Source organism: Coccinella septempunctata, chromosome 3 (assembly GCF_907165205.1).
Source record: "Coccinella septempunctata chromosome 3, icCocSept1.1, whole genome shotgun sequence".
In the NCBI taxonomy this organism is placed as follows: domain Eukaryota; kingdom Metazoa; phylum Arthropoda; class Insecta; order Coleoptera; family Coccinellidae; genus Coccinella; species Coccinella septempunctata.
Window position 1 is genome coordinate 39,151,499 of NC_058191.1, and position 25,871 is coordinate 39,177,369.

The window sequence follows — 25,871 nt, forward strand, 5'->3', positions numbered from 1 at the left end:
AAGATATATTGGAATCGAATTTTTTTATTTTGGTATATTTTAATATAATGCGGAAAATGATCTATTTGTCCAAACTGCTGCGTCTCGCCGGCAGCGAAAGGAATCAGACCAGAGTGGAACCAGATCGTAAAAGAGGGAAAGAGTTTAAAAAAATCGAGATTTTTGACGTTCACCTAATGCAAATGTGAACAAATCCACAATCTTAGAATAAAATGTGGCAATAAGGCTTTTCGCATCAGCCGACTTTGACAGGAGCGCTGAGGGGCGCACAATTTTTCGTTCAGTCGATATTTTTGCGATTTTGAGTGGTTTTTGTAAATCCTCATCATTTTTCTAGTAAAATGGCGTTCAGTGAATATTATTTATCCTTGAGTGGTAATATGGAAGGGTGGTATGATAGAAAACTGACTATTATTGATAATATTGACAGGTGACAGGACATAAATGTCATAGATGGTTTTCTTTGCTCCTCAAGTGACGTCAATCGGGCATTTCGGCTGACTTTGAAAAGACCTCTGAGGGGCACACAGTGTTCGGTTTATGTTATTGTGATTTAGAGTGGTTTTATGAATCCGTATCAATTATCTGAGAAATTGTCGTCCAGTACATATTATTCATCCCTTAGTGGTGATATAAAGAGATGTCAGAGATGTTTGGTTTTCCCCTCAAGTAAGGTCAATCCGAAATACATAATACAAAAATTTTTAGAAAGATTATCATGAATCTTTGTGTGTGTAACGCTTTGTTGTTGACACGCTGCAAGTCGAAATGTTTGAGCTGTTCAGCTCAATTTCTGCTGGATCACTCGTATCCACAGTGTTGAGAAGCCTAACCATTTTCGCGTGAATAGGAAAAACAGTTTTTGAGTCATTCCAATTTTTCCAAGAAATTGTTGTGGATAAGCTAAATATAGTAATTTTCAATCTGTCGATTTGAAATTTTGCACTTTGGTGCTCATCTGAAGCTTGACGAAGCCTGTCGATTTTGGTCAGAATCGATCTAGCCGTTTTCGAGTTTTTCGAAATTTAATGGAATTTCGGATCCTTCTTCAAAAATTTTTTGCTCGTCAGGTATAGGGATTTTTCGAACGAATTTTATTTCAGGTTATGAAAGGGAAAATGTTCTTTTCGACAAAAATCGGAATGCAGCCACATCTTTTATTATTGCTGTAATTTGGGAGTTTATCCTTTATAGAAAATCTCGACATTTCTTTGGTAGAGTTTTTCATCTCAGAAGATGCTCAAATAGGTGTATTTCTTTCATTTTCCCAGATGATACGAAATTCAACTTTATATGTCACTTTCGCATACTAGAAATCCCGCTCACAAAATTAAAATTTTCACACACGTTTGAATTATCCCCATTGTTCTCCGCAACGATGGAAGACATGACATTGTATGTCCAGAGAAATGTGGGGTAATAGCGAGTTGCAAAAATTCTTCCCACGATGGTTTGAACTTGAATCGAAAATGATAATTTGGTGTTTCTCCAGCCTTAATTGTTCCCTAGGTTTCTTAAGCTTCATTTTATTGCGCTGTCTTATATGCGAGAGTTTTGAAGGAGCTGCTGGGAAATTTTGTTAAATGAAGGACGGATTGGAGAGTTACTTTATAAGTTTACAATAAATAATTGACTCTTGCTGAAATTTCGAACATTTTCATATGAATGTTCTATTCTGGGAATCGCAGGTCAAAGTCAACTGTACTATTGTTGAATTGAGCTGCAAAAATCCAGAATAATAAAATGAAATAGTCAGGAGCATTTAAATTCCTGCATTCGCATTGGTATAAATTATTTCCTAACTACGCGGTTAACATAAATTATAAATAAGTAGATAACAAATATATAACCATTATAATTACAAGATCTAAGGCATTTTAAATAAAGTCATGTTCCGACTAGCGAAACGTTCAAAATCACAGACCGATTACATTACGCACTACGAGGTTCTCTTGCTACAATGACACTTTAAGAATTTTTCGTCTTTCTCTCAGTTCTTCATCTTTCACTGCCGTCCCTGTTGTTTCTCCGTATCCTCTCGCTGTCCCTCTGAGAATAATAGAAGTCCGCCCCCTGATCTCTGCTCTGCGCCAGCTGGGGGGTCAGGAAGTAGAAATGCGCCCCATTGTTACCCGGCAACGAGTAGGAGATGAAAGAACCCCTTCTTGCATCCTCGTTAGGCACGCTGATCGGTATGGCCTCAACGATTTGAGGTCTTCCGTTGTAGTTATGTTCCACGTTGGGGTTGTAAGGATTTGGAGGTCTCCTACCGTAGTTCGAGGGATATTTGGCCCTTTGCGGGGCTTCCACAGGGATCAGTTCGGAGTCCGGGTTTATATTCGGACGGGGATTGACGTAGTTGACCAAGGTGTCACCTTCCAACGATATCGGTTTAGGTTGACGCTGCGTGTTGGTCACGTAAACAACCTTGGGGGATCTCGTGGAATACCTCACTTCCGGTACGGCGGTAGTATGGCTGGGTATCCGCTGACCATAATTGGACGCCTTATTCCCTTCGTAATAGTTGTCTTCGGGTTTAATGTAGAACCCTCTGTAATCGTGATTGCTCTGACCGGCCTCTGAAGAATATTGAACGCTTGGTTTGGCCCTGATTACGTTTTTTCCCCTCAGCTGACCTCCGTTGTAAGTGTACTTTGGTTTTGCTGTAGTGTAGTAATTCTGGTGATCCAGGGGCCTCTCTGTCGTTGCTCTGAAGCTCTGCCTGAAGTATATCGGGTTTTGGGGTGGATATGGAGTCGGTTGGTTAGTCGATATTTCCAGAGCCTGCTGGATCTGCACGCTGTATCTTGGCATGGGTTTGAAACCTTCCTCGTCATCTGTGAAGAGAGATTTGAATGAAGATTATTAAAATTGGAAATTTCTTATTTCAAAGACACATAATAATATATTGGGTATACTTTAACTTTTCGGGAAAATCCACGATTTGGACATTTTTTATTCAATTTTACATTCGAAGAGGGTTTATGACTGGCATGGAACGAATTAGTAAAAAAATGAATATAATTCTTATTTGTGGGGCATTTCTGATGAAAATTGTTTTTTAAGCCATAGTTTTACTGGTGTTGATTATTTATCTTAGGTTTTTTTCTCTAATATTTTTGTATTTTCTGATTTTCAGCTCATTATCTTTCTTGAATTATTCTAAATATATTTTCACTCTTGTTACATACTTGAATAGAGCGGATCGCAGGTTTATGCTAGCGAGAAATAAAGTCCAGTTTGAAGCAGTTTAATATTAATTATGAAATTATCAAGTCTTCCACGATAAGTGGCATATTTTCCGCTAAGTTGAGTTGTTAATTACTATTACACTATTATATTATTACAACCAAGGTCTGAGAAAGCAAGACCATGTGAACATTATTGCAATTACCCCATAAACGGTGATCTAATCTACTTGGATTCATGGCATGTCAATATTTTTTTTATTATTCGACTCATCAGTTTATTTGTTCGATTAACTTTCGATCTTATCCTCGAATATTGACTTGTTGTGAGCTTCACCCACCTGAAGATGTCGCTGCGGTCGTGAAACACGTGTAGTGGTTGAGTAAATCATCATGCTTATCGTTAAGTGTTACATACCTATCGGAGTATCAGGTTGAGAGGGTCTGAAGTTGTGGGGTTGAGTCGGTTTGTAGTTGGAAGCCTGGAAGCTGTATTGATAGACCGGTCTCGGCGACTGAATCTCCCTAAACACCGGCCTGGGCGACGAGAAGTACTCTATTTGCTCCCGGAGCTGCTCTAGGTGCGCGTTGAAACTGGTCGGTCTCCCCTTCTGCCTGACGAGGTTGTACCTGGGCCTTGGGTCGTTGAAAGGCTTCGACGTCACGTAAACATACTTGGTCCTCGGGGACTTCCTCGGAGCCTGCTCGTAATACCGATCCGGCAAATTGAAGAAGTCGTGGACGATTTTCTGGGATCTAGGAGGCGTCACGCTGTTGGTATGCGGTTCCTCCTCGTAGAAATAGTAGTTGGCCGGTTGTACAGTGCTCTTTTCCGGTACGACCGTCACCACGTTGTTGCTGATGTCCTCTTGGGTGGTGTAATAGTGGTGTAATGGCACTTGGGTGGAACTTACGATAGTTTTGGGTCTGGTCGTGGTTTTGGGCGGTCCGTAGATCGGGAACGGATCGCCAGATGGCGGCGCTTGATTGTAGAAGGTCCTGTGCGACTGCGCGGATTTAACCGGTTTCAGTATGGTGACAGACGGTCGTTTGACGTTCGGACGAGTTTTGATTTTGGTCTTCGGAGGTCTTGTGGTGGTTCTCTGCGGTGGTTTCGGGATGGGCGTGGTGTTCAGCTCGTTGTTTATCTCTGTAGGGTTGTTCGGCACCACCTTGATCGGCTTCCGGAGGGTGATGTTAATCACGGATGTGGGAGGTATGGGGGTGGTGGTAGGATGAACGTGCGGGGACTGCTGGGTCGTCTTCTGCATCTTCGGCCGCTTGGTGTAGGTGGGTCGCTTGTTGGGCGTCGCCTTCTTGGTGGTCTCTTCCTGGGGCGCGAAGAAGTCGGGCGGGGGCGGTAGGATGATGCCCGGCACCAGGGGACCGGCCGGCACCGACGACGAGTTGTCCCTACTTGGGTACGAGAAGCTGTACGGCGGCGGATAGTAGATCGAAGGGTCGTCCTCGTCGAAGTCGTTTATCGAGGGCGGGGGCACAGCCACCGCGCCAGGGGGCAAATGCGCAAAGGAGGGGGGCGAGGTACCGTTCAAGAACGGGGGGAACGGCCGCCCCCCTTGCCCTTCCCCCTGAGCCTTTGGAGGATTCTGGTCCTGAGCTCGCCCGGCAGCAGGGTCGGCCTGATCTGGATGCTGGGGGAAGAACGGTCCCGTGCCCGGTACGTAGCCGCCTTCGGGGGGCGGTACGGCGTATACGGACGGCGGGCCATCAAGCGTTCTCGTAGTGTTTGTGCCCAGGATCTGAAGTGGTCCGTCGTCGGTGAGTTGGACGGGAAATGGCGGCGGTACCTGAAAATACGTATATTTTTAGTCCATTCACTTTTATTTTAGCATTTTTAGTTGGTCATGGAAATTTGACACAGTCCACTCTGTACAGTACGAAAATGTAGGGTTATGAAGCTTGTTAAAACATTTTTGGGTTTTAAATCAGCGCTATGTTGTCCGTTCTACGTAAAAGTCTCAGTAATTACGTATTTTATCACAGTGTCGAATCACCTCGGAAAATATGAAGTCGAAAATATGCGACGAACATAATTGACGTTTATACAAACTGATTGAAGGTATACCAAATCTAGTAATTTGCATGAAGGATAGAGAATATTTCTTCTGACGAAAATGATGTATTTTTTATGAAATATCTTTGAAACGTCACATTTTCAAATAACCATTTCAACCGTTTCCCAAAAAAATATTTTAAGTACTTAAAAATGAAACATAAAAATGGGCATTTAAAATTTAAAGCGTTTCGTTTCTATTGCACAAGTTGGCAACACCGACTGAAATATGCGTTGATAATAAAGGACAACAAATACACTATCTTGATGAGATAGACAAAGATGGCTGTATATGTAGTGTGCGACGAACGAGGAAGATCATGAAATTTTATGGGATTTTTATGGTCGGTTGCTGTTGCTGCTCGCCAGTGAGTACAAGCCTTATGATGGCTGTAAATCAACAGCTATCATTTCATAAACAAGCCATTGTTCTTTTCATTTTCTAGTAGGCCCTGTTGCCAAATCGTGAACTGGAAACGAAGCGATTTAAATTTTGAAACCTCATATTTGAAATCACGAATGAAACTCATAATTATTCAGTTTAAACTTGCATATGCTGTGATAACCCAGATTGAGAAGAATTCCCCATAAAAGAGGTCAGTTTTTAAATATTTATTCGAAGATAATTTAAATATTGAGTCATAATATGCAGTAACTTGAGAAGCGATAATGTTGGTTATCTTCTTTGGCTAAAGGTTGAAGACGTTACATCAGTTGTAGATCTCAAAAAAAATAAAATTCTCAAATGCCACCACTTTTTTGGGTCTCCCAATGGAAGTAAATTCTTTGTCATACTCTTCATTCACAATCTTTCTGATTGTGGAAACATTCAGCTTTAATATAAGTCGTTCGGATTCAAATGAAACTATATATATTCACTTACATTGAATATGTTCGCTACCATCTGATTTATTGTAGATATTTGAATATCAGGGTTACCAACTATTTGAATGAGCGGACCTGAATTCTAAAAAGCACTTCCTGAAACCCTGTCTTCTCTCTTTTCCAATCACTTTCGGAATTAATATTAGTTGATATTAGTTGTGGCAACGCAGTTATGACATTAACGTCATTTCATGAGTGCCAACCTTACTCCGTTCTAGTTACAAAAACTTGAGAATATTATTTCATGGCCAACCGAGTGCTAAAATAAAAGTGAATGATGTGGCATTATATTTGATGGAAACCCATTATTGGACTGCTCTGGAATTGCTCTGAATGTTCTGGAAACTATCAAGATATAAGGAAATAATTCTGTAACCTCACTAGGTAAAGCCAGGACCCAGGACTGTGCTTGTGCAAACATTTGTATTCTTATGGAATCTCTTACCCAATATAACCGACATAATCTATAAGTTATGTGCCACCAAAGATCTATGGAAATGCCACTCACCTTGGGATGCGACGGTATTTTCACAGGCCTCTTGGGAGCCGTATAATTGTCTATGGCCGGCCATAACAGCGGATTACTGTCGAACTTATCCGTATGTTTCGGATAAGTACCTCCTTTTATCACCAGCAGGTGGTTCTCCGCCAACCAGATGTCTTCCTTGCTGAGACCGCCGAGGTTGTTGATGTTATCCTTCGGCACCTCGGGATTAGCGTCGTAGCTGATGATGCCGGGTTGTTTCAGCGGTTTCTTGAAGAGTTCCTTCTGTATCAGGCCGTATTTGCCGTCGGCGACCTGCTGCGATAGAGTTTTCTTCTCTTCGTCGACGCCGCCGCCATCTTCCGTCTTTTTAGTCTTGCTGCCGCTAGAGTGCGCCTCTAGGAGTTCCGCGTCGTTCGACGATTGGTCCTGCGCTTTCAAGTGACCGCCTACCAGCCTTTGAAGGTTCCGCCTGTTCGGTTCTGCGCAGGTGACTAGGGCTATGGCTAGCGAGAAGATCAAAATCTGAGTTGGATTCATCTGGAAGCAAAAATGGTGTTGAAAAATTGTATCTAGTTACCTAGTTTCCTGTCAGATGGCTTCCTCCACCATATTGATTACTGACGTCGAATAAAAGGGCCATAAATTCGTTCAATTTCGTCCAGGTATGAGTTGTGTTGCTCTGACGAGGTCAAACTAGACCGAAACCACGGTCAGCATCTACTCTACCTGGACGAAATGGTATTTATATTGACACTTTGTTGGTAGTTTGCTAGTTCGATTCAGAGGTTCGATTTAAACTGGCCAATTATATTTTTGTGTCGTACAGGATACAAACACGATCATTATTAGCTTGCGAACGCGTTTGTTAGATAATTCCATTCAAACGGTCGATCGATCTGGATCAGCGAAAGCAATACAATTGTTCATTTTAAGCAGAACAAGTGTCAGGAGTATTTATCGATTTGTTCATTTTCTAATGAGAGAAAGCTTGACCACGGTTTAACAATTCAGCCGGTCTTTCATTCTCGGCCTCTTCAGAAACGCAAAATCATTTCATTGGCTTTACTCAACTTGGCGTTACAGTAGATTCGTCGTATATTGAACCACTCACCCTTGATAGGACAAGAGATTTTTTTTATCTTCCCTCTATGACTTGAAATTTATGTTCCAAGCTCTGTGATAAATGGTGATCTATGTTTATCTGACTGCTAACCATAGACATAGAGCCAATTTCATGCTGGCATGTCTCTACGTCTATGCTGCTAACCTATCGTGACATCTATTTTCAGATCGATCATATGTTCTGAGTCGGCCATGTTTGCGAGTTATTCTGTTTTTTTTTTTAATATCGCGAAATCACTCGATAATGACGCATTATACGAAAAAATAGTTTTATTTTCCAATAGGTTCCAATATTCATTAGTGGGCATTTAACATACTTTTAAGATTTGAGTTCTTTGTATTTCTGGCATTTTATGGAATGAATGAAGTCATAACGAAGACAGGGGATGATTTTGGTGGATTTTTGTGTGAAGAGGATTCATCAAATCAATGAAAAATTATATATATCGAAAATCGTTTGTGAGACAACTAAAAATGACATTTTTATAGATTTTCAACAGAGCCGAATTGAAAAAAATGGTTAAGGAAAAAACGTTTTTTCAGTTCAGGAATCTTTTGTTACACCTTATGTACGAGTAAAATACCCTTTATCGAGTGAAGTTTTGGGTTTCGTCAATGTGGAGCATTTCAGCACAACCATCCCATAAAGTGTTGCACGGCATCTGATATACGAGGCTGTTGAGTTATTACGTGTTATTAACATGAATGCATTAATCCGATGAAAAATAGTGACGATGTAATTAAGTAGTTGTTCGTTTCGCAGATATGGAGTTATATAAATAAGTAATAATTATGGGAGCTGTTTCTCCGCGAGTCATGTTTATGCCAAGGATACCTTTTTTTGTTACTTGGCGTCGTTATAGTATTTTTATTACTCTTCGGTAGTTTCGCTCTTAAACTTTCCTCTATTTGGGAAAGTGGCGTATATAACTTATGTGGATTTCTTCGGAATATGACATTAATGCGTTGCAATAAAATGGTGACCTTTATTTTTCTCGCACGTTCTATAAGTGGCTTTGGCTGAAATAAGACACAAATCTGTCCAACCTGAATGGGTTGAACGATACGAAATATTCTTGACCCTTGAAGCAGAAATGTCATCCACCTTGGTGCAACCGTTCGGCAGAATTGTAAGCCGAAATCTCCTCAACCACGGTGTAGGAACTATCACCCCTAAATTCTCAACAGGGAATAGGGGATGAGCTATACCTTAATTGAAAGATCACTTGACCCTCTACATGAATACTATGGTTTGCAAATTTTTATTGAGTCCTTGAAGTAGTTACAGGGGCTGAAAATTTGGAAACATGCCAGGCCAAGTAGAAGAGAAAATGCCGGAACAGGTCAATTTTTATTCGAAGGGGGACATGTTTCTAGCAGAATTGTAAGCCAAAATCTCCTCAACCCTAGGGGTATGAGCTATCACCCCTAAATTCCCAATAGGGAATAGAAAGTGAGCAATACCTAAATTGGAAGACAATAGCATTATGTAGAGGGACATATTGTCTTCCAATTGAGGTTTAGCTCACCCTCTATTCTCTATGAAGAATTTAGGGGTGATAGCCCGTACACCTAGGTTTGAGGAGATTTCGGGTTACAATTTTGCTCAAAATATGCCCCCCTCCCTTTAAAAATTGACCTGTTCCGGCTTTTTCTTTGAAAACATCCTTATCGAGACATAATTGGTCTGGCAAGTTTTCAAACTGTCACCTCCTATAACTGCTTCAAGGAATCAATAAAAATTTGCAAACCATAATATTCATGTAGAGCATCAAGTGATCTTTCAATTGAGGTTAATCTCACCCCCTATTCCCTATTAAGAATTTAGGGGTGATATCCCCTACACCTAGGTTTGAGGAGATTTCGGCTTACAATTCTGCTCAAAATATATCCCTCTCCGAATAAAATTTGACCTGTTCCCGCATTTTCTCTGAAAACATCCTTGTCGCGACATAATTGGTCTGACAAGTTTTCAAATTGTCACCTTGTATTCTAAAAGGGCAACTCTTCTACTAATGAGTCTCGATGCAACCGTTCGGTCTTGACTAATTTTAAACCTTAAAACCATCTTTTTGGAAATTTCTCGAAGGTCAACTTTCGAAGCTACTTGTCACTACAAATTGGAATCTTGAAGGCCCCAAGCGAAAATTTCTATTTTCAGAATCTATGTTTTAAAACGTAAACTGTAAATATTCAGAGCATGATTTTCTTCACTGTGTACTATTGCATACGAAATTCACTGAATTACACAGGAGTTTTATGATTTGTGAAATCACATAGTGCTCTACCTATTTTGGAGATGTTTCCCCTCAAGACTCAGTTATCCATAGTATATGAAAAGTTGCTTAATTTGAAATGATAATTGACCAGATCTAGCAGTTTTTCCAAAATAATAAATAACGAAAATATTGATTCTGTTCGTTACTTTTTATTCACTTTGTATATTGATTAAAGGATATTTTTGTAACAGGGACTCGAAATTTCCATAGTTGATTCAAGGTCCAAATGCTCCAGGTGAGCTTGTTAATGGAAAAATCTGTCTGATAGTTTCAGAATTATAAGAATCTGACTTCTTTCTCAGTAATTGATAGTACTGGAAAAGGAAAAAACTCTGTTTCTCAGAAACGACTGCACATCGCTCAAATTCTATGGGAATATTTTAAACTTTTTTTTTTAAATAATTCAGACAATGTAGCGGAAGCATGTGAGTTTATTGAGGATCATAAATAAATCCTCTAGCACTTTTGGGCTCCAAGTTTTGTTTTTTGTTTAATTTTTATTCAGAAATTCAAAGTTAATATTTCTATCTACAATGATCGAAATATTGGACTTAATAAATCTTCAATTAAAGATAATCCCTTTCAGTTTGTCAATCGTTTAGAAAAAATCTTACTTTTTATTTCCTCATCTTTCATATCCTCGAACATAATCCATCGACTGCTTCACAACGCGAGAACGAACTTATTTTTATGACAAAGTATAAACGTCCGCTATTTCCGCACCAGAACTGTCCCCATCTATCCGCAGCGTTATCGCGACTGTTATTGCTCGATATTCCTAATTGCAATCATTACTCCTTCAGGTGGGGTACCGAAAAAACCTTGAGACCTTTCTCTCGGCCATTATTCAGCGGAAAAAAAGTGCCCCACCTAAAAAGTCCGAGCGCTGCCAAAGCCGGTGGTCGACTGCACGGACCCTCCGTCCAGGGGGGCTTTTATGTGCATAAATGGACCGAAGACCGAAGAACTGGTAAACGGTAACGATTATTGTCGTTATATAAAACGTGAATTATCCGATATCAAGTGGAACGAATTGTAAAACAAGGTTGCGGGCGTGGCCCGGTTCTGTTGCGAAGTGGATTCGGAGCGGAGATGCAGGTTCAGATTTCAGATCTTCGGAAAATGTTAAAAGCCTTCGAAATCGCGCACGAAAATAAATAGCTACAACTGTGACAGAGCCATATGGTCCCGGATTTTGCGATTATTCGATGCTTGAGCTGTGGCAGGGTGATTGAAGACCTTATCTTCCAGTTAGCCCCGGAGAAAGTCGCAGATGCTCAAATCAGGTGAGCGCGGTGGCCACCCCTCACAGTAAGACCAGTCTCCTTCTCAAAACAGCTGAGGAGATTCGAGCTGTGTGGGCTGTAGCCCCATCCTGCTGGAACCAGATGTCGCCCAGATCGTGTTCTTCAACAATTTCTTCCATTTCAGGCTGTAGGACGCCTCCAACTTCGAAACGTAACGCTACGAAGTTACTGTGACTTTTTCCTCGTCGAAAAAGTAAGGGTCTATGACTGCAAATTGAGACATAGCACACCATGCTGTAGAGTTCAGGTGGATGGAGTGCTGTTTTTGCAGAGGGGACAGATACGATGCATTCCGGTCCAAATCATGGTGCCGACTAAGAACTACAGACCCCAAGGAACACGCAAAGCCCTTCCTCACATACCTGTCACCACCTCAGCCCGAGCAATGACCTTAGAACTCTCCTATAAGGATATTGATTTATTCTGTGTTTACTTTCAGAAAAACCCAATTTCCTTCAGGAATATGTATACAGGGCGAGTCAACAGTGCTCATTTTAACTTTTCATAATGAACTGTGCCACCCCTGGACAGAGAAAATTACCTTCAGAATAACTAGCTAAATCTGTGACACTATTCATCTGTGGATCTTTTGAGAACAGTTGCATTCGGTAAAAGTACCAAATGTTTTAAATTTCTCAGATACTTTTCAATTTTTGAACATCAAATTACCCGAAAACGGCGCATTTTACGAAAAAAATATGAAGAATGCTCTTATTTTACAAAACGTTCAAGTATTCATTAGATAGAGTCGAACTTAGTTTCAAGAGATGAGTTCTTCGAATTTTTGGTACGTCATGGCCATAATGAGAAAATTGGTAGACGTGGGTCATATCTTGTGTTCCAAAAAGATTCACCAAATGAATGAAAAACTATATTCCGAAGTTCATTTCATTCGATGAAACCGTTTGTGAGAAGGAAAATTTTTTATGATTTTTCAACGGCCTTTATCTTTTAAACCGAGCCGATTGGTGAAGGAAAAAAAAAAGTTTCTATCGACCTCAAGAATCTACTGTTGAAATATTTGTACGAGCCAAAGACTCACCCTGTAGGGTCGTCAGAAAGTGGTGCAACACAATACCACCCTGCTTTTTCGAATGAGAATATACTTTCATATCATATTCTGAATCTATAAATGAAATTCTAATTTCGAAATACCCCAATTGACACAATTTATCTGTGTATCTTTTTGTCTTAGGCCACACTTATTCCGACAGAGTTCATGGTTTTAACCTGGGATCTTGAGAACCGCTCGCAATAAATGTGTGATTTGAAGGTCATTTTCGAAAATTCGTATAGAGTGTAATTATCTTCGAACTAAAGTTTACTCCCATAGAATGTCTGCTCGATTTTGTTTCTGTTACTTCCCAATTTACAATTTACACTGATTTTGGCAGCGTAAGGTATTTCCTTGCCAGGCACCCTCTTAGTCACTCTAAAAATCTTCCATCCAATATTTCAAGAGATATTACTCACCCTCTACAGTGATACTCGTTCCAAGTATAACTATCTTTGCCTTTTATCTGAACAGTGGGAAGGAATCTCAACGATTTGAAGAAACAATGTACTTTCTCGACACGCAACGTAGGAATTATGACGATTTTCCGACTAATCACTTAATTTCAATTCTGTACTTCTCATTTGGCTGATTCGCGAAGTATGTGGTAAGTATCAGTCGACGAGTTAAAGCGCGAAACCGATTATATTATCAGGATTAATACCTCCGTACAATGTAGGTAACATGTTAACTGTTGATTGGAACATACCTTGGGCCATACATGCTTGTATATACAGATTTGGAATAAAACCCAATAGGTGAGTTGGAATATCTGTTCAAGTAGGGAAATATCTCTCTACAGATCAGACTCTTCTACTTCACAAGAACCAGATGAGACTAGGACTTGAATACTGTCCTCATTTTTGGAACTCACCACCAAACCACAATGTCGATGCTACTCTCAGCTACAGGGAATGATGCCAGCTGCTACCAGTATTAGGCTGCACATCCCTATGCCGTTCAATTCAACACCAAAATCTTCCTGTCGTAGAATATGTGAATAAGAATGAACTAGCTGCCACTGTCAGTTCAGACGCCAACTTGGTGACATTGCTTCTTTGCCTATTCCCGGAAATAGAATGAAATTTTATGTGGTATGCTTCCAAGGTTCTGGGAGACATTTCAGGCATTCAGTTATGAGCTTTTATAAGTTGGGAGTTCTGTTGTGTCGTTTTTTATCTTGAGTTAGTGCCACCTTAGGTATGCCACCATTAGTTATGCACTCAACAGCTCAGTCAGGGTTCTAACATTTCCCCAAAGCTAGATAAGCTATTTCTCAACATTTTGCATCGGAGCGAAGGTCACAATTCCATCGTAAAATAAGACATTCACCATTGTTTGTTGGTCTGTGTACTAGTGTACAGCAGTTTTAGTGAGTTGAGTGAATTTGTAAATACATATTCGTTTACGCCGAGTAGTTTGTTTTTTACTCCATTGAGTCTAACACGCCACAGCTCACACTACTTAGGCAGGTCCTCTAGGCCAAAATTTCTACGTTATTCATCGAAGTCCTTGCCCTTCTCAATTCCCAGCAACAGATATCCCTTGGCTGATCGCATTTCTCATTCTTATACCGCGGAAAGAGCGTTCCATAACGATCCACTTGACTAGGAACGGCTACGCCTAGATAACCTTGCCATTAATCCGAAACAGTGATATAGATCGGTGCACCGCCGAAAGGTCAGCATGGGGTTCACGACTGATCCAGTATTTCAGTAATTTCCGACGTTCGGATATCCTTTCTCCTGTCCTGCGATTTGCCATTGTCTCTGTTGGTACCACTGGGAAAAAGACAGGATAACCTCATGGAAGAGTGTAATCCAAATAGATATATCTTCTTTGTTTAATCAAAATTTGAAGAGGCAAGAAAGAGAATTTTTCATTGAGACAACATTTCATTCCCAAAAAAATTGTACAGTATCTTATTATCTACAAGAGCAATTTGACCCCTATATGCTTTTTGTTAAACAAAAATTCCTTGCTCAAACAAATGGAAAGAGTAATTGGGCAACAAATTAGTGTGACACGTGAAAACCATCCTTTCCATGATGAAACAAGACAAATTTTTGTAACTTTTTGCATCATCCCTAAGTTTTTTGCCCAATACGGTTCTGGATCAGTCCGGTCATTCAAATCAAAGTTAGATCGATTTACATAGATGAGAAAACCGTACGGACTGCACACTGTATATCGATGGATGATTGCAAGGATTTTTGCATCATTCATAGCACCGTTTTTTCCGTTTCTTGAGCACGTAGCCAACTTCCTCGCTGTTGTGTTCGAATTATTAACCGTCTCGTTATGTCATGACTGAACATGCCCAGATACAATCCATCATAATAAGATAATCAGACCGCAACATTTTTAAATAATAACTTACTACTACTACCTAGTTTTGATTTCGTTCGCGCTGGTAGAGCACTTTAATTAACCAATTGTGTGGTTTCGCAATGTATTGGTTCATTTTTATTATTGTGTGTCTCGTGAAGACTATCATTGAACAGCTGGTTATGAGGTTGGGTAAAGGGTGTTCGTCGGAATTGACTAGTGAAGGCTGGCCAGCTGACGAAGGGGCCAATAGCACCTGCTGCACTCAACACCTCTGCATAGATGGTGTGCAAATACCGGCAAACTATTAGCAAATTGGCAAAATCTATAATCCTTAAGAAAATTGAGACAGCGCCCTTTATGCTTAGACAGCCTCTGAGAGATGCACTCAACCTTATGTTTTGGAGACCAAAAATTATAAAATGTAACATAACAAGTTATTATCTCAAGATATACAGGGTGAGCCTACAAATATTTCAATTAATAGATTCTGGAGGTCAGAAGAAACACTTTTCTCCTTTACCATTTTTTCCGAATCGGCTCGGTTTGAAAGATACAGGCTGTTGAAAAACCATAAAAAAAATATTATTTTTAGTTCTATCTCACAAACCATTTCATCGAAAGAATTGAATTTCGGAACATAGTTTTTCATTTCTTTAATGTATCTTTTTCGAACACAAGATATCACCCACGTCTTCTAGTTTTCTCATTATGGCCATTATGTACCTTAAAAATACCAAAAATTCAAAGAACCTAACTCTTAAAACTAAGTTCTAATGAATATTTGAATGTTTTGTAAAATAAAAGTATTCTTTATATTTTCTCGTATAATGTGCCGTTTTCGAGTAAGTTGATGTTTAAAAATTAAAAAAAGAGAAAAAAGATCCACAGATATGTAGTGTCATAGACTTATTTATATAAAAGAAACACTCTGTACAACGAAACGTTTGGGATCCCATGTTTATGGGACTTTTTTCTTAAAATTACTTCTTTTTTTTTTGGGATATTCTGCAACTTCTTGGAGTCTCGTATAATATTCATAAAAGAATTATTTAAGGAAGCCTACAAGTTACGAAATTTATTATCACTTTATAAACAATGGACGTTACAGTAGAGTTACGAAATTTATTAGGATTTTTTGGTGATTCGCAAAATAGATACAATGCGTTCTCGTTTAGATTCCTACGATTTCAGAAAACTATTTTCATTAATTAATTAATTAATGACTTCAGGATGGAGTGATGTGTATTTCATAATCCTCCCACGTTGGGTTTTTATCATTCTACGTGTACGCAGTTGACTGGAGATTTTCACTAATTTCATCATCTATTCATCTCAGGCCCAATGATCAACAATCTCTTTCATCGATTAAATCAAGTTTATTTTTCGATCTTCATGATCTACATGCCTGAAATAACAAAATCAACAACGAAATGTTCCATGCTCGAATCTTGGGCCATAGTTGGGTTGAAATGAAAAAAGACTACCGCATATCTAATACGATTCCTTTCACGTGCTATTCGCATTTCCACCTTCACCGGTAAACGAAAGAACGCGTGAGGAATTCATGTAACAATAAATACGAGAGCACTGAAAGTTTACTCACTTTATAAGGAGATAGACGATCTATCAGGGATACTTTAATTTTAGACAACTTTCACAGTTTATTGCGGAGATGCTACAACGAATACCTAAACGGTTTTCTGATTTAACCAACGGAAATTAAAACCGCAGATTTGTCGATGTTTTCGAAGTCTTTCTTCAGTTTCAGAAAATTTTGATACTCATAATATTCATCACCAACAAACACATGATAATGTTGGATAAATTGTGATATCTGGCACAATTTACAGGGAATATCCTACGCCCTAACTATGCTCAAAATAAATATAAACGTGAATATCTGGAACGAGAGAATACAAAATGAAATGCCCTGTCGAGAGGTCATAACTTCCTGTTTCATTTTCAGCCCTAAATCATTTGGCGTGTGGGCTCATTTGAGCTCCACCTTCATTGTTTCACTATGTTCGTAATATTCTCATCGTATAACAATATTGCTATGATTTATCTATGAGTGATCCAGCGTGTGCGATGGGAAAACAGGTCATCGGTAAAACAATGCATTCGCCATCAATCAATCAAATATTATAAATGCTAAACGTCCTGCCCAGGCAAATGACTCTATTTCCTCGAACAGGCGTATCTCATAATATTTCCACAAGAAAACGGTTAGGTTGGGTTAGAATTTTTTCGACATTTCTCAAATACATTTTTTCATTCGATGTCGAAGGAAAACTATCGAACATCCATTAATTCACAAGTGTCACCTATGGGACGAACCACAAGTGTCATCTGTGTGATTCAGCGCAAGTGTCATGTATGTGACGATTGATGATCAGAGAGAAATGGTCCCCCGATCACAGAGCGGGGTGTTTTCCATCGATCGTATACGTAGAATATTGTTTTTGGCCTCGGTATTTTTGAATTATATTTTTTTCAAGGGAATCTGTCCAAAAAGGTGGATACACCCCAGGGTTAAACTATGGGCCTACTAGTATTTTACGTTGTTGTGACGGTTACAATTTACAATGGAAATCAAATTTGTTGTTAGCGTAGGTCAGGCATAGGCGCTCAGCAATAATCAGGTTGAATGCAATCTAAGACTGAGATTCCTCTGAAGATGGCTACCGTAGGCGAAACGTCAGGTGAAATAGCTGAAAGACGACGTTTCAAAGGGAAATCCTTTCAGAGCCTCATGTTAGAAAAGGTTTCTCGAGAAGTTTCAATATCTTCATCTCAAACATCGTTGAAATCACTCACTTATTTTTTGCCCTGCAGGATCGAATACTACCTTCACATTCACTCTAAAATACGGAAGGCAGTCGATCACGTAGCCAATTGGCTCGTAAAATGAGAACCGTTCTAGTTGTCCCTCTATTTAAGTGGGTACTTTATTGGAAGTGATAGCGAGCGCAGATAGTACTAAAGACGTGAGCGTTTAACTTTGGGTAGGCCGGACACGCGAAGTCTGGTAGATTTTGATGGACGCCGTAGCCAAGGGGTATACGCGAGCCAATGCATTTCGAAATCCCCAGAGACCTGTCTTGGGCAACTTCCATAGACGATATTATTCGTTGTGTTGTACCTATTAGATTAGAAAAATTTTTGGTTATTCATTTGAAATGGCAGATGGCCCAACTTGGTCACTGGGGAATCAGAGAAATGAAGAATCAACACATTTTCTAGATCATCTCAAAAAGTTTCTCTGGAACTTCCACACTGCCAGATCTAAGAAGTGTGTTTTCATTTCATCATTCCTTGATTTTTTTAGTGGACTTCGAAGAAAAATGTTAATGCGTCGGTTTACGAATGTCAGTGATCACCTTAAGATGGTAATGAGTGTTGGCCTCAAAAGAGAATGACAATATTACTTTCGAGTATGATCTTCGTATAATCGAATCGCTGATAATGATGTATCACGACCAAAACAATTACAACTTGTCGAAAAACCTTGTGGACGAAGAGATGTTCGAACTTGAGGAATTTTAGCTGGTACACTGAAATTGGTAGATGACACACTAACTGTGTTTGCATTCGCGTTAGCGGTCATGAGAATTCTTATTGTTATCGTGTTTCGCAATTTATATTTTTTTTCATCTAACGCGGTTTTTGATTTGACATCGAAAGGTTCTGTGGCACAGCGCAGCCATGCTACTACAATTCGAACTAATGCTTAGATGACATTCGACCAAATTTTCTACTAGGCTATGCATTGCAGGTTTTATCTCCTTGTTGTGATGCAAATTTAATACATCTTGGCGATTTATCAAGTGTTGCTGTTACTTTGTGTTATTTCTTCTAATCACTTTTTGCTTGTGCAAAAGCCAACTATGTCATACAAATGCTCTATTTCAACAGTGGTACTATCTTCTATGAGATTTACAGTTTAGATACAAATGTAAATTGTGACTTCTCCGCCAAATCTATTTAAATTTACTTCCGTAGATTCGTTAGTTGTGCAGTCATGGGTCGCATGGTTAATTTGTTATGGTAACAAACCGCGATTGATAATGAATACTTGAAATAATTGATATAAAGCTTTCACTCTGAACATTTCATCACCCAAATTACACTTTGCATACGCGTTGGAAGTTCCTTTTTAGAAGAATGTTGAATAAATAATAAAATTGATTCAACTCGATCATTTACAGTATTCCAGATAGATAGACTGTTCTGACCTCTGCTTGTTAAAGTATTTTCTTCGTACAGGCTGGCCAGACAAATCACTTCAAGTGTAGTTTTCTCACATTCGACGTGAACTGAATTATTTGCGATTGGTCAAAAGTGCACGATGAATAAGTCGCTGAACAGCTCGAATGTGAAATCAGGATATTTCGAATCAAAAATTAAGCCTTCAATGCTTGAACGCTCTGAAGAATATATTGGACGTGTCCAATGTAAATCGGAGTTATTTCCATAATAAATTGGTAATCGCCTTTCGTCACTTTGTTGAAACGTGAAAATTATACGTTCTTTTATTAATTTTCGTAGAAAACGACAGTTTGAAAATTGTGAAAACGGAAAAATATAGTTGAATACGCTGTTTATACAGATTGAGTAAAAATTAAAACTCAAGTATTCATGTCTTCGGTAATTACTATGTATTTTGTATCGAACAGGTCAATTCTTATTCTAATTTTCGCGTTTTATGTATTATTTGAGGGTATATTTTTGTCCTTAAAATGGAGGTCAGGTCAGGATGATTTGATCGTTGATGGGGTTTTTATATACACTCCATTAGAAGGCTGAAATGGTTGGATTTTTACTTTTTTATGTGTTATCGAAAACATGGAGGCTAATAATTCCTGACAGATAAGAGAATTTAAATTTATTTTGTAATTTCAGTTAATTCATCAATTACTACCCTACGTAGTAATTGAATTCTGCATTTGTTTACGATAAGAAATAAATATTATTCACTTCAAACCTACAATCTGCAGAGGTCCAAATAAATCTATGTTTCCATCAAGAGTGTAGTCGAAAATAAAGATTTTATTGCGTTAGTCTTTTGTGCTAACACTAATAGTTCCTTTCGGGCATAGGTCAATTAGTTTTCTGGTCAAATTTTTTCTACAATTTGATTGTAGAGTATCAATTGCCAAATTAATTCAGATCGGTTGTTAAGTGTAGAGATACCGACCATCGAATAAGGTGAAATATATTAAAAGTCTATTATTTCTGGTTGGATTTCGTAAGGTTTAGCCCAGAGCAAGGCGTGCTCTGTTAATAATTGTTCGACTGTTGCATTGTTGAGCCAATTTGAATACGAATAATGGTAACTAGTTCATACTCATATCGCAACTGATTGATTCTGCTTCACCTTGAAAACCAATTCGATGAAATTGTTTCAATTTACTGCTAATTGTGATTGGACGAAGCTGCGAAAGACATGATTGTCTTAGAAGATGTTGAAAACTATATTTGTTTCTAGAAAATTAGAAAAGAAAATGATTTTTACAATTTCCAACAATCTTTAATGCATACATACATCGATGATCCAAATACCATCATTCAGAAGATCCTCTTCAGTGTATTCAGGAATGAAAAAGATTCAGTGATTTCTTCCTGGCAACTGCCAAACCACTGTTTCTGTTTAATATCAACTTTTCATGAATTTTCAGTTAGAATCTTCCATTAACTAAGCTTTTTTTTTTCTAGGTGAGTTTTTGTGCGCTTATGGTTGACAATGAGAGACGTAAGTAAAAAATGTTTCTTGACTATGAGAAAATCTAATTCTTATCCAAATTTGAAATTGTTTTCAGATGGTTGGATTAATCTCTACCATTCCAATAATTAATATGTGAACTTTCATATCCAAATATCAAGTTTTTTAGGGTTCTTCAAATTGTTCATGCATTCAGTCAATAGTTTCTAGAAAAACGGTTCATTTTCATCATCATTGAGTTGAATTACTCTTAATTGTACTTACACCGTACAATTCATCAACTTGAGAACATTCGAAATATCAATATTTTTGACAATTACTTATACAGGGTGAGTCTTGGAATCGTACAAATATTTTAACAGTAGATTCGTAAGGTCAAAAGAAACACTTTCTTCCCATACCATTTTTTCCGAATCGGCTAGATTTAAAAGATACAGGCTGTTAAAAACCATAAAAAAATGTTTTTTTTTGGTTCTATCTCACAAAGGGTTTCATCGAATGAAATGAGTTTCGGAATATAGTTTTTCATTGATTTGACGAATCTTTTTCGAACAGAAGATATCACCCACGTCTTCCAATTTTCTCATTACGTACCATAAAAATACCAAAAGTTCAAAGAACCCAACTCTTGAAACTAAGTTGGAGGCTAACTAATGAATACTCGAACGGTTTGTAAAATAACAGTATTCTTCATGTCTTCTCGTATAATGCGCCATTTTCGAGTAATTTGATGTTAAAAATTAAGAGGTATCTGTGAAATTTGAAAAATTGGGTACTTTGGATACATACAACTCTGTTTAAAAGATCCTCAGATGTGTGTATTGTCACAGATTAGGCTAGTTATTCTGAAGGTCTTTCCAGGGGTGGCACAGCTCATTATGAAAATTTAAAATGGCTATAAATTTTTATGAGGGCCGAATCGGAAAAAATGGGTGAGGGAAAAAAGTGTTTCTTTTGACATCAAGAATCTACCGTTAAAATATCTGTACGAGTCAAAGACTCGCTCTGTTTAAGTTGCCGACAACTTTACTGTTCAGCCAATTGGTATAGCCACAATTTTATTCTCTGAAATTTTGTATGGGAGTCTAAAAGGACTATTTATGTTGAACGTTTTATTGAACGTATAATTTTGCATCCGATATGAGTAGGATTGGTTGAAAAAAATCGGATAGTCAAGCGGAAAATACCGTAAGAGCACCTTGACTCTTTTCCCGCATTATTAATTGTTCTGTGGGCTCCGGTGAATGCTTCGATGTAAAGATAAAGGATCCCATCAACCGTCAAATTAATCTTCATTATTTTCTGGATTGTCACAACAGACATGACGCGTGGGACTTTTTTTTCGTCAAGGTGGCGTATGAAATCGCGGATTATTTCAAGGTACTAGTTGAATGAATGAAAACTCTCAGGTAATGAACGTAATGTCACGTGAGTTTCGAAATAGGATTCGTCAGAAAATGAAAAAAATTGACATCGGATGTTTATTTTATCCAGAAAGGAAGAACTGCTTGAATCAACTGTTTCAAGAAGATCTAACTCTTCGTTTCACAACAAAAAGAGCAGGTGAATCTAATACTGTCACACTCTCATCTCCCAAGCAGTTTTTGGCGACTCGGCTAATACACTGCTCAACGATTTTTGGTTCAATTATCATATCATATAGCATGCTGCGAAACAACCAACCAACAGAGCTTTATAAAATAAGAAAAATATGCTAAAAAAACTTTCCAAAAGAAATACATATGTAACTACTGTTCCGGATAACTTAATAAAGGAGAATAACTCAACAAAAGATAATAACTTAACAAAAAGGAATAACTCAACAAAGGAGAATAACTTAACAAAAGAGAAATTTATCAAATTTTGAGCAGTGCATATAGTTGTCCTACAAGCTTTGATCTCCAACTACTTCAGTGGATGCACCATAGGTTGAATCCTGTGCTTAACATTTCAACAACATATAAATTCATCAGTTATTCAAAGAGTTCTTTCTGCGCCATGTTTTCCACACTTCCGTTAATCGCTATTATTTTCCCGATGAAGTATTATATAACAGCAGATATAATAGATCGAAATAAGTCGTCATTGAGATGACTTTTCAATGTCAACATAATATTGCCTGGTCGGAAAAGCGTAAACGCATTTAAATTCCCCACAGCCGCCTGGGATCTCGTGGATAAACGTTATATCAGTGTGCAACAATTGATATGGGAATTATTGTTCAATCCTGCACAATCGACTTTCCGAGAGATTGAAAAATGCCCAGTTATGCATACGCATTAGTAAATCGTTTTTTGCGGATACGATTCATTTACTTACATAATAAACGTGTCCCGTAATGTTTTTGCAATAATTGTCTTACTTGATTTCATCTTTACGTGTGTTAGGTAATTTCTTCCGTTAGTTATCACTTGGTTTAAGTGGGTATGGTAGGTGTTCCAAGTGGAGTGACTGGTTAATATTATTGGTTACGTAGAATCTTGCCAGGAAAGGATGACAAACCCCTGTCATTGGTCTGGCACATTTCTGTGGTATAGGACAACGTACCCACAAGAAAGTGTTCCAGGAGAAGTCAATTACTCTGCAGGAATCTTCCTTGACACTGCAAAAAGTTCTTTGGGAGATCTAAGAAATATCAGCAAGATATTGTTGCTAGCCAACGCAAAATATGCTTAGGCGAGAAACTTGAAGAAGCGAGGAGGTTATCTCCTTAAAGTTATCCCAGGTACTGGAGTTCATTAGAAGTCTGGAACTAAAGGGGCGAGCTGTAAACTACATAGCTGGAAAATGTCTCGATAATTGCTGACATCAGTATGCCTGTAAGAGGAGTTGGAATAAGATTCAGATTTGATGGAGGCCTATTTAACTTGAAGCGCCTCAGAGCAAAAACCCGTACAAAGTTTATCACTGAACTTTAGTATGCGCACTTATCGCTAGCAGCTCAGAGGATCTACAGATAATTTTGGACACCTATAAACATATATACGAATCTTTAGGCCTTAGACTCGATATCGACAAAACCAAAATCCTGGTAAGTCGGCCAGAAAGCCTTCAAACAGATATCAGCCTGGAGGATGAAACTCTAGAACAGGTCGAGCAGTTCAAATACTTGGGAAGCTTCATAAATACTAGAGCTAACCTAGACATGGAAATACACAACCGTATCAATTCGGCATCACGGGCATTCTGGAAGCTAAAGGACAGAGTGTTTCAAAATCACGACCTCAATCTGAAGACCAAGAGAGCTGTTTACAAAGCAGTGGTCCTCCCAACGCTTCTTTACGGAAGCGAAAGCTGGACGCCCTACAGGCGACATATTGAACAGCTTGAACAAACGCAACAACGTCATCTAAGACAAATAATGCACATCAGATGGTTCCACAAAGTTTCGAATGCAGAAGTCTTGCAACGCGCGAGTTGTATAACAATTGAGACTCAAGTAACAAGGGCCCTACTCAGATGGAGCGGCCACATTCTGAGGATACAAGATACAAGACTCCCCAAAATAGCTCTGTATGGCAAATTCACAAAGGGTCCCCGAAACCAGGAGGCCAGTATAAGCGGTTTAAGGAATCAGTCCCTTAAATCAGTTAATGCCAATCATAACTGGGAACAACTAGCGACAGGTCACAGTGGAAGTCTTTGGTACACAGTTATAATGGAGACTCGAGAAGGATACAGCGGCGGCCAGATCTGGTTGGTGACTATCCTTGCCCGAATTGTGGAAGGATCTGTAGGTCACGGTTGGGTCTCTTCAGTCACAGGAAGGCACAGGACACACAGTCGCAATCGTTTTTTTTTGTCCTTTAATGATGATGAGCTGGGAAAACAGCTCTTATGCGGGCGCAATGCAACGAAACTTAAAATCTAATATCTGAGTAGTTGGCTCAAGCCCAAATGGAAGAATTTTAAAAATAAGGATTAGCATTTAAGAACATTTTGAATAAAACAACTTAATACCTTTTTGTAGAAGAATATTTTTATATGGAATTTAATTGTACCTCTTTCTCATGAGGCAAGTTGAAAATTTCGACTTCTTACTAATGGATTTCATGATTCGAACGTATTAAAAGACATTTCCAATTGAAGAATTCGACAACCAATCAAAAGTTTTATTTGAACCTTGGGTTCCTTCTTCCATATCTTTATCCTTGTCCATCAGCTAAGCCTTCAAGCTATTGAATGAGGAGGCTTGGGTGGGACATAATTTTTCATCTGTGCTATTACACGATCAAATTATCCACCAATATTTCCATTTTAACAAAATCGATTATGAACATTATGTAGGTGTCAACTTATTTGGCATCGACCAAAAAGCAGTTATTGTTTGACACAAAAACAAATTAGAGATTTCGTTTGAACAACAGAATGGCTACGTATTATTGATGTGGAGTAAGATTTTACGATCTCATTCATTCAAGAAACGCACTGTTTTAGGTGAGGCTGAAATAGGAAGTTAATGCTTCAATTCTCAGAAAGTATCGTTAGTTACGAAATAGTATTCTTTATTAATACCAATGTGGTCTTATTTACGAGTTATTGGAACATGATGCAGAGTTGTTTTATTGATGTCTGAGTCAAAAACATTTCGAATTTGTTTGTCATAATTTATTTACAATTGCCAGAATTTCCCTAGGAAATGGATACGCAAAAATGGTCTGAAAAATTCTGTTTGTTACCTACTTAGGTCAAAACTTTTGGCAAAAGACTATTTTTATCCACCGAAAAGTGATAAAATGAACCTAGTGTGAGTATCTACACCTACAACCCCTCCAGTGAAAGAAAAACTATATACAGTGGTAATTTTATTCAATATTTTTTACCCTCATCCTTCTCGTACCTCCCGCCGATGCGAACTATAAATCCTCTGGAAAAAAAATCACTCAATCACTTATTATCGCGAAAACTACCCCTAGATTCTCGTTGCGACCACTGGGAACTGCGCTGTTGCGCACTCGCATATTTCGCATGAGCTGGGGACCGGCTTGACGAACCGGCAAGTCGTTACTGGTGACGGCTAGAAGGAAATCGACGCCAGCGTCCGATTTCCGAGATCGGGTGGGGCGTCTATTTATGGTACCGAATGGTAGTAGTACCAGTGTGCATGGTAGATGGTCGTTTTGGGCGCGAACGCAAGGCCGTCGAAGGTATAGCGATCGCGAGCTCGCCCATGGGTTCGGTTGCGATCGATTTGCGCCCACAAATGATGGGTGTAATTGGTTTACCATCGGAGATACTGCGCCAAATATTGTGGGTTATTAGACTTTTACAGAGAACATAAGATTGTTCTTGAAATTTGGGGACTAGGGTTTACGCTTATCTGACTAATATTTTTCAAAGTTTCGACGTTGCTATAAACTTCGTTATTTCAAATGGGACACCCTATTTAATGTTTCTTCTCTCAATACATGAATAACAACCC

General features: G+C 38.7%; 2 protein-coding genes across 4 annotated transcripts in view; one reads left to right on the forward strand and one right to left on the reverse strand.

Moving 5' to 3' along the window:
• LOC123308914 (N-alpha-acetyltransferase 15, NatA auxiliary subunit) overlaps positions 1-25,871 on the forward strand; it is a 45,521-nt gene that overhangs the window by 3,383 nt on the left and 16,267 nt on the right. The window lies entirely within an intron of this gene.
• LOC123308913 (extensin-2) lies at positions 1,596-25,470 on the reverse strand. Of its 3 annotated transcripts, none has more exons than XM_044891721.1 (4): positions 25,290-25,470; positions 6,656-7,171; positions 3,607-4,996; positions 1,596-2,837 (listed from the first exon to the last, which is right to left on the reverse strand). In XM_044891721.1, the coding sequence occupies exons 2-4, from the start codon at positions 7,169-7,171 to the stop codon at positions 1,999-2,001; spliced, it is 2,745 nt and encodes a 914-aa protein (XP_044747656.1). In that variant the 5' UTR covers positions 25,290-25,470; the 3' UTR covers positions 1,596-1,998. The 3 variants fall into 3 exon arrangements, with proteins under 3 accessions (XP_044747656.1, XP_044747655.1, XP_044747654.1); XM_044891720.1 differs by having other exon boundaries at positions 25,273-25,470; XM_044891719.1 differs by lacking the exon at positions 25,290-25,470 and adding an exon at positions 10,651-10,804.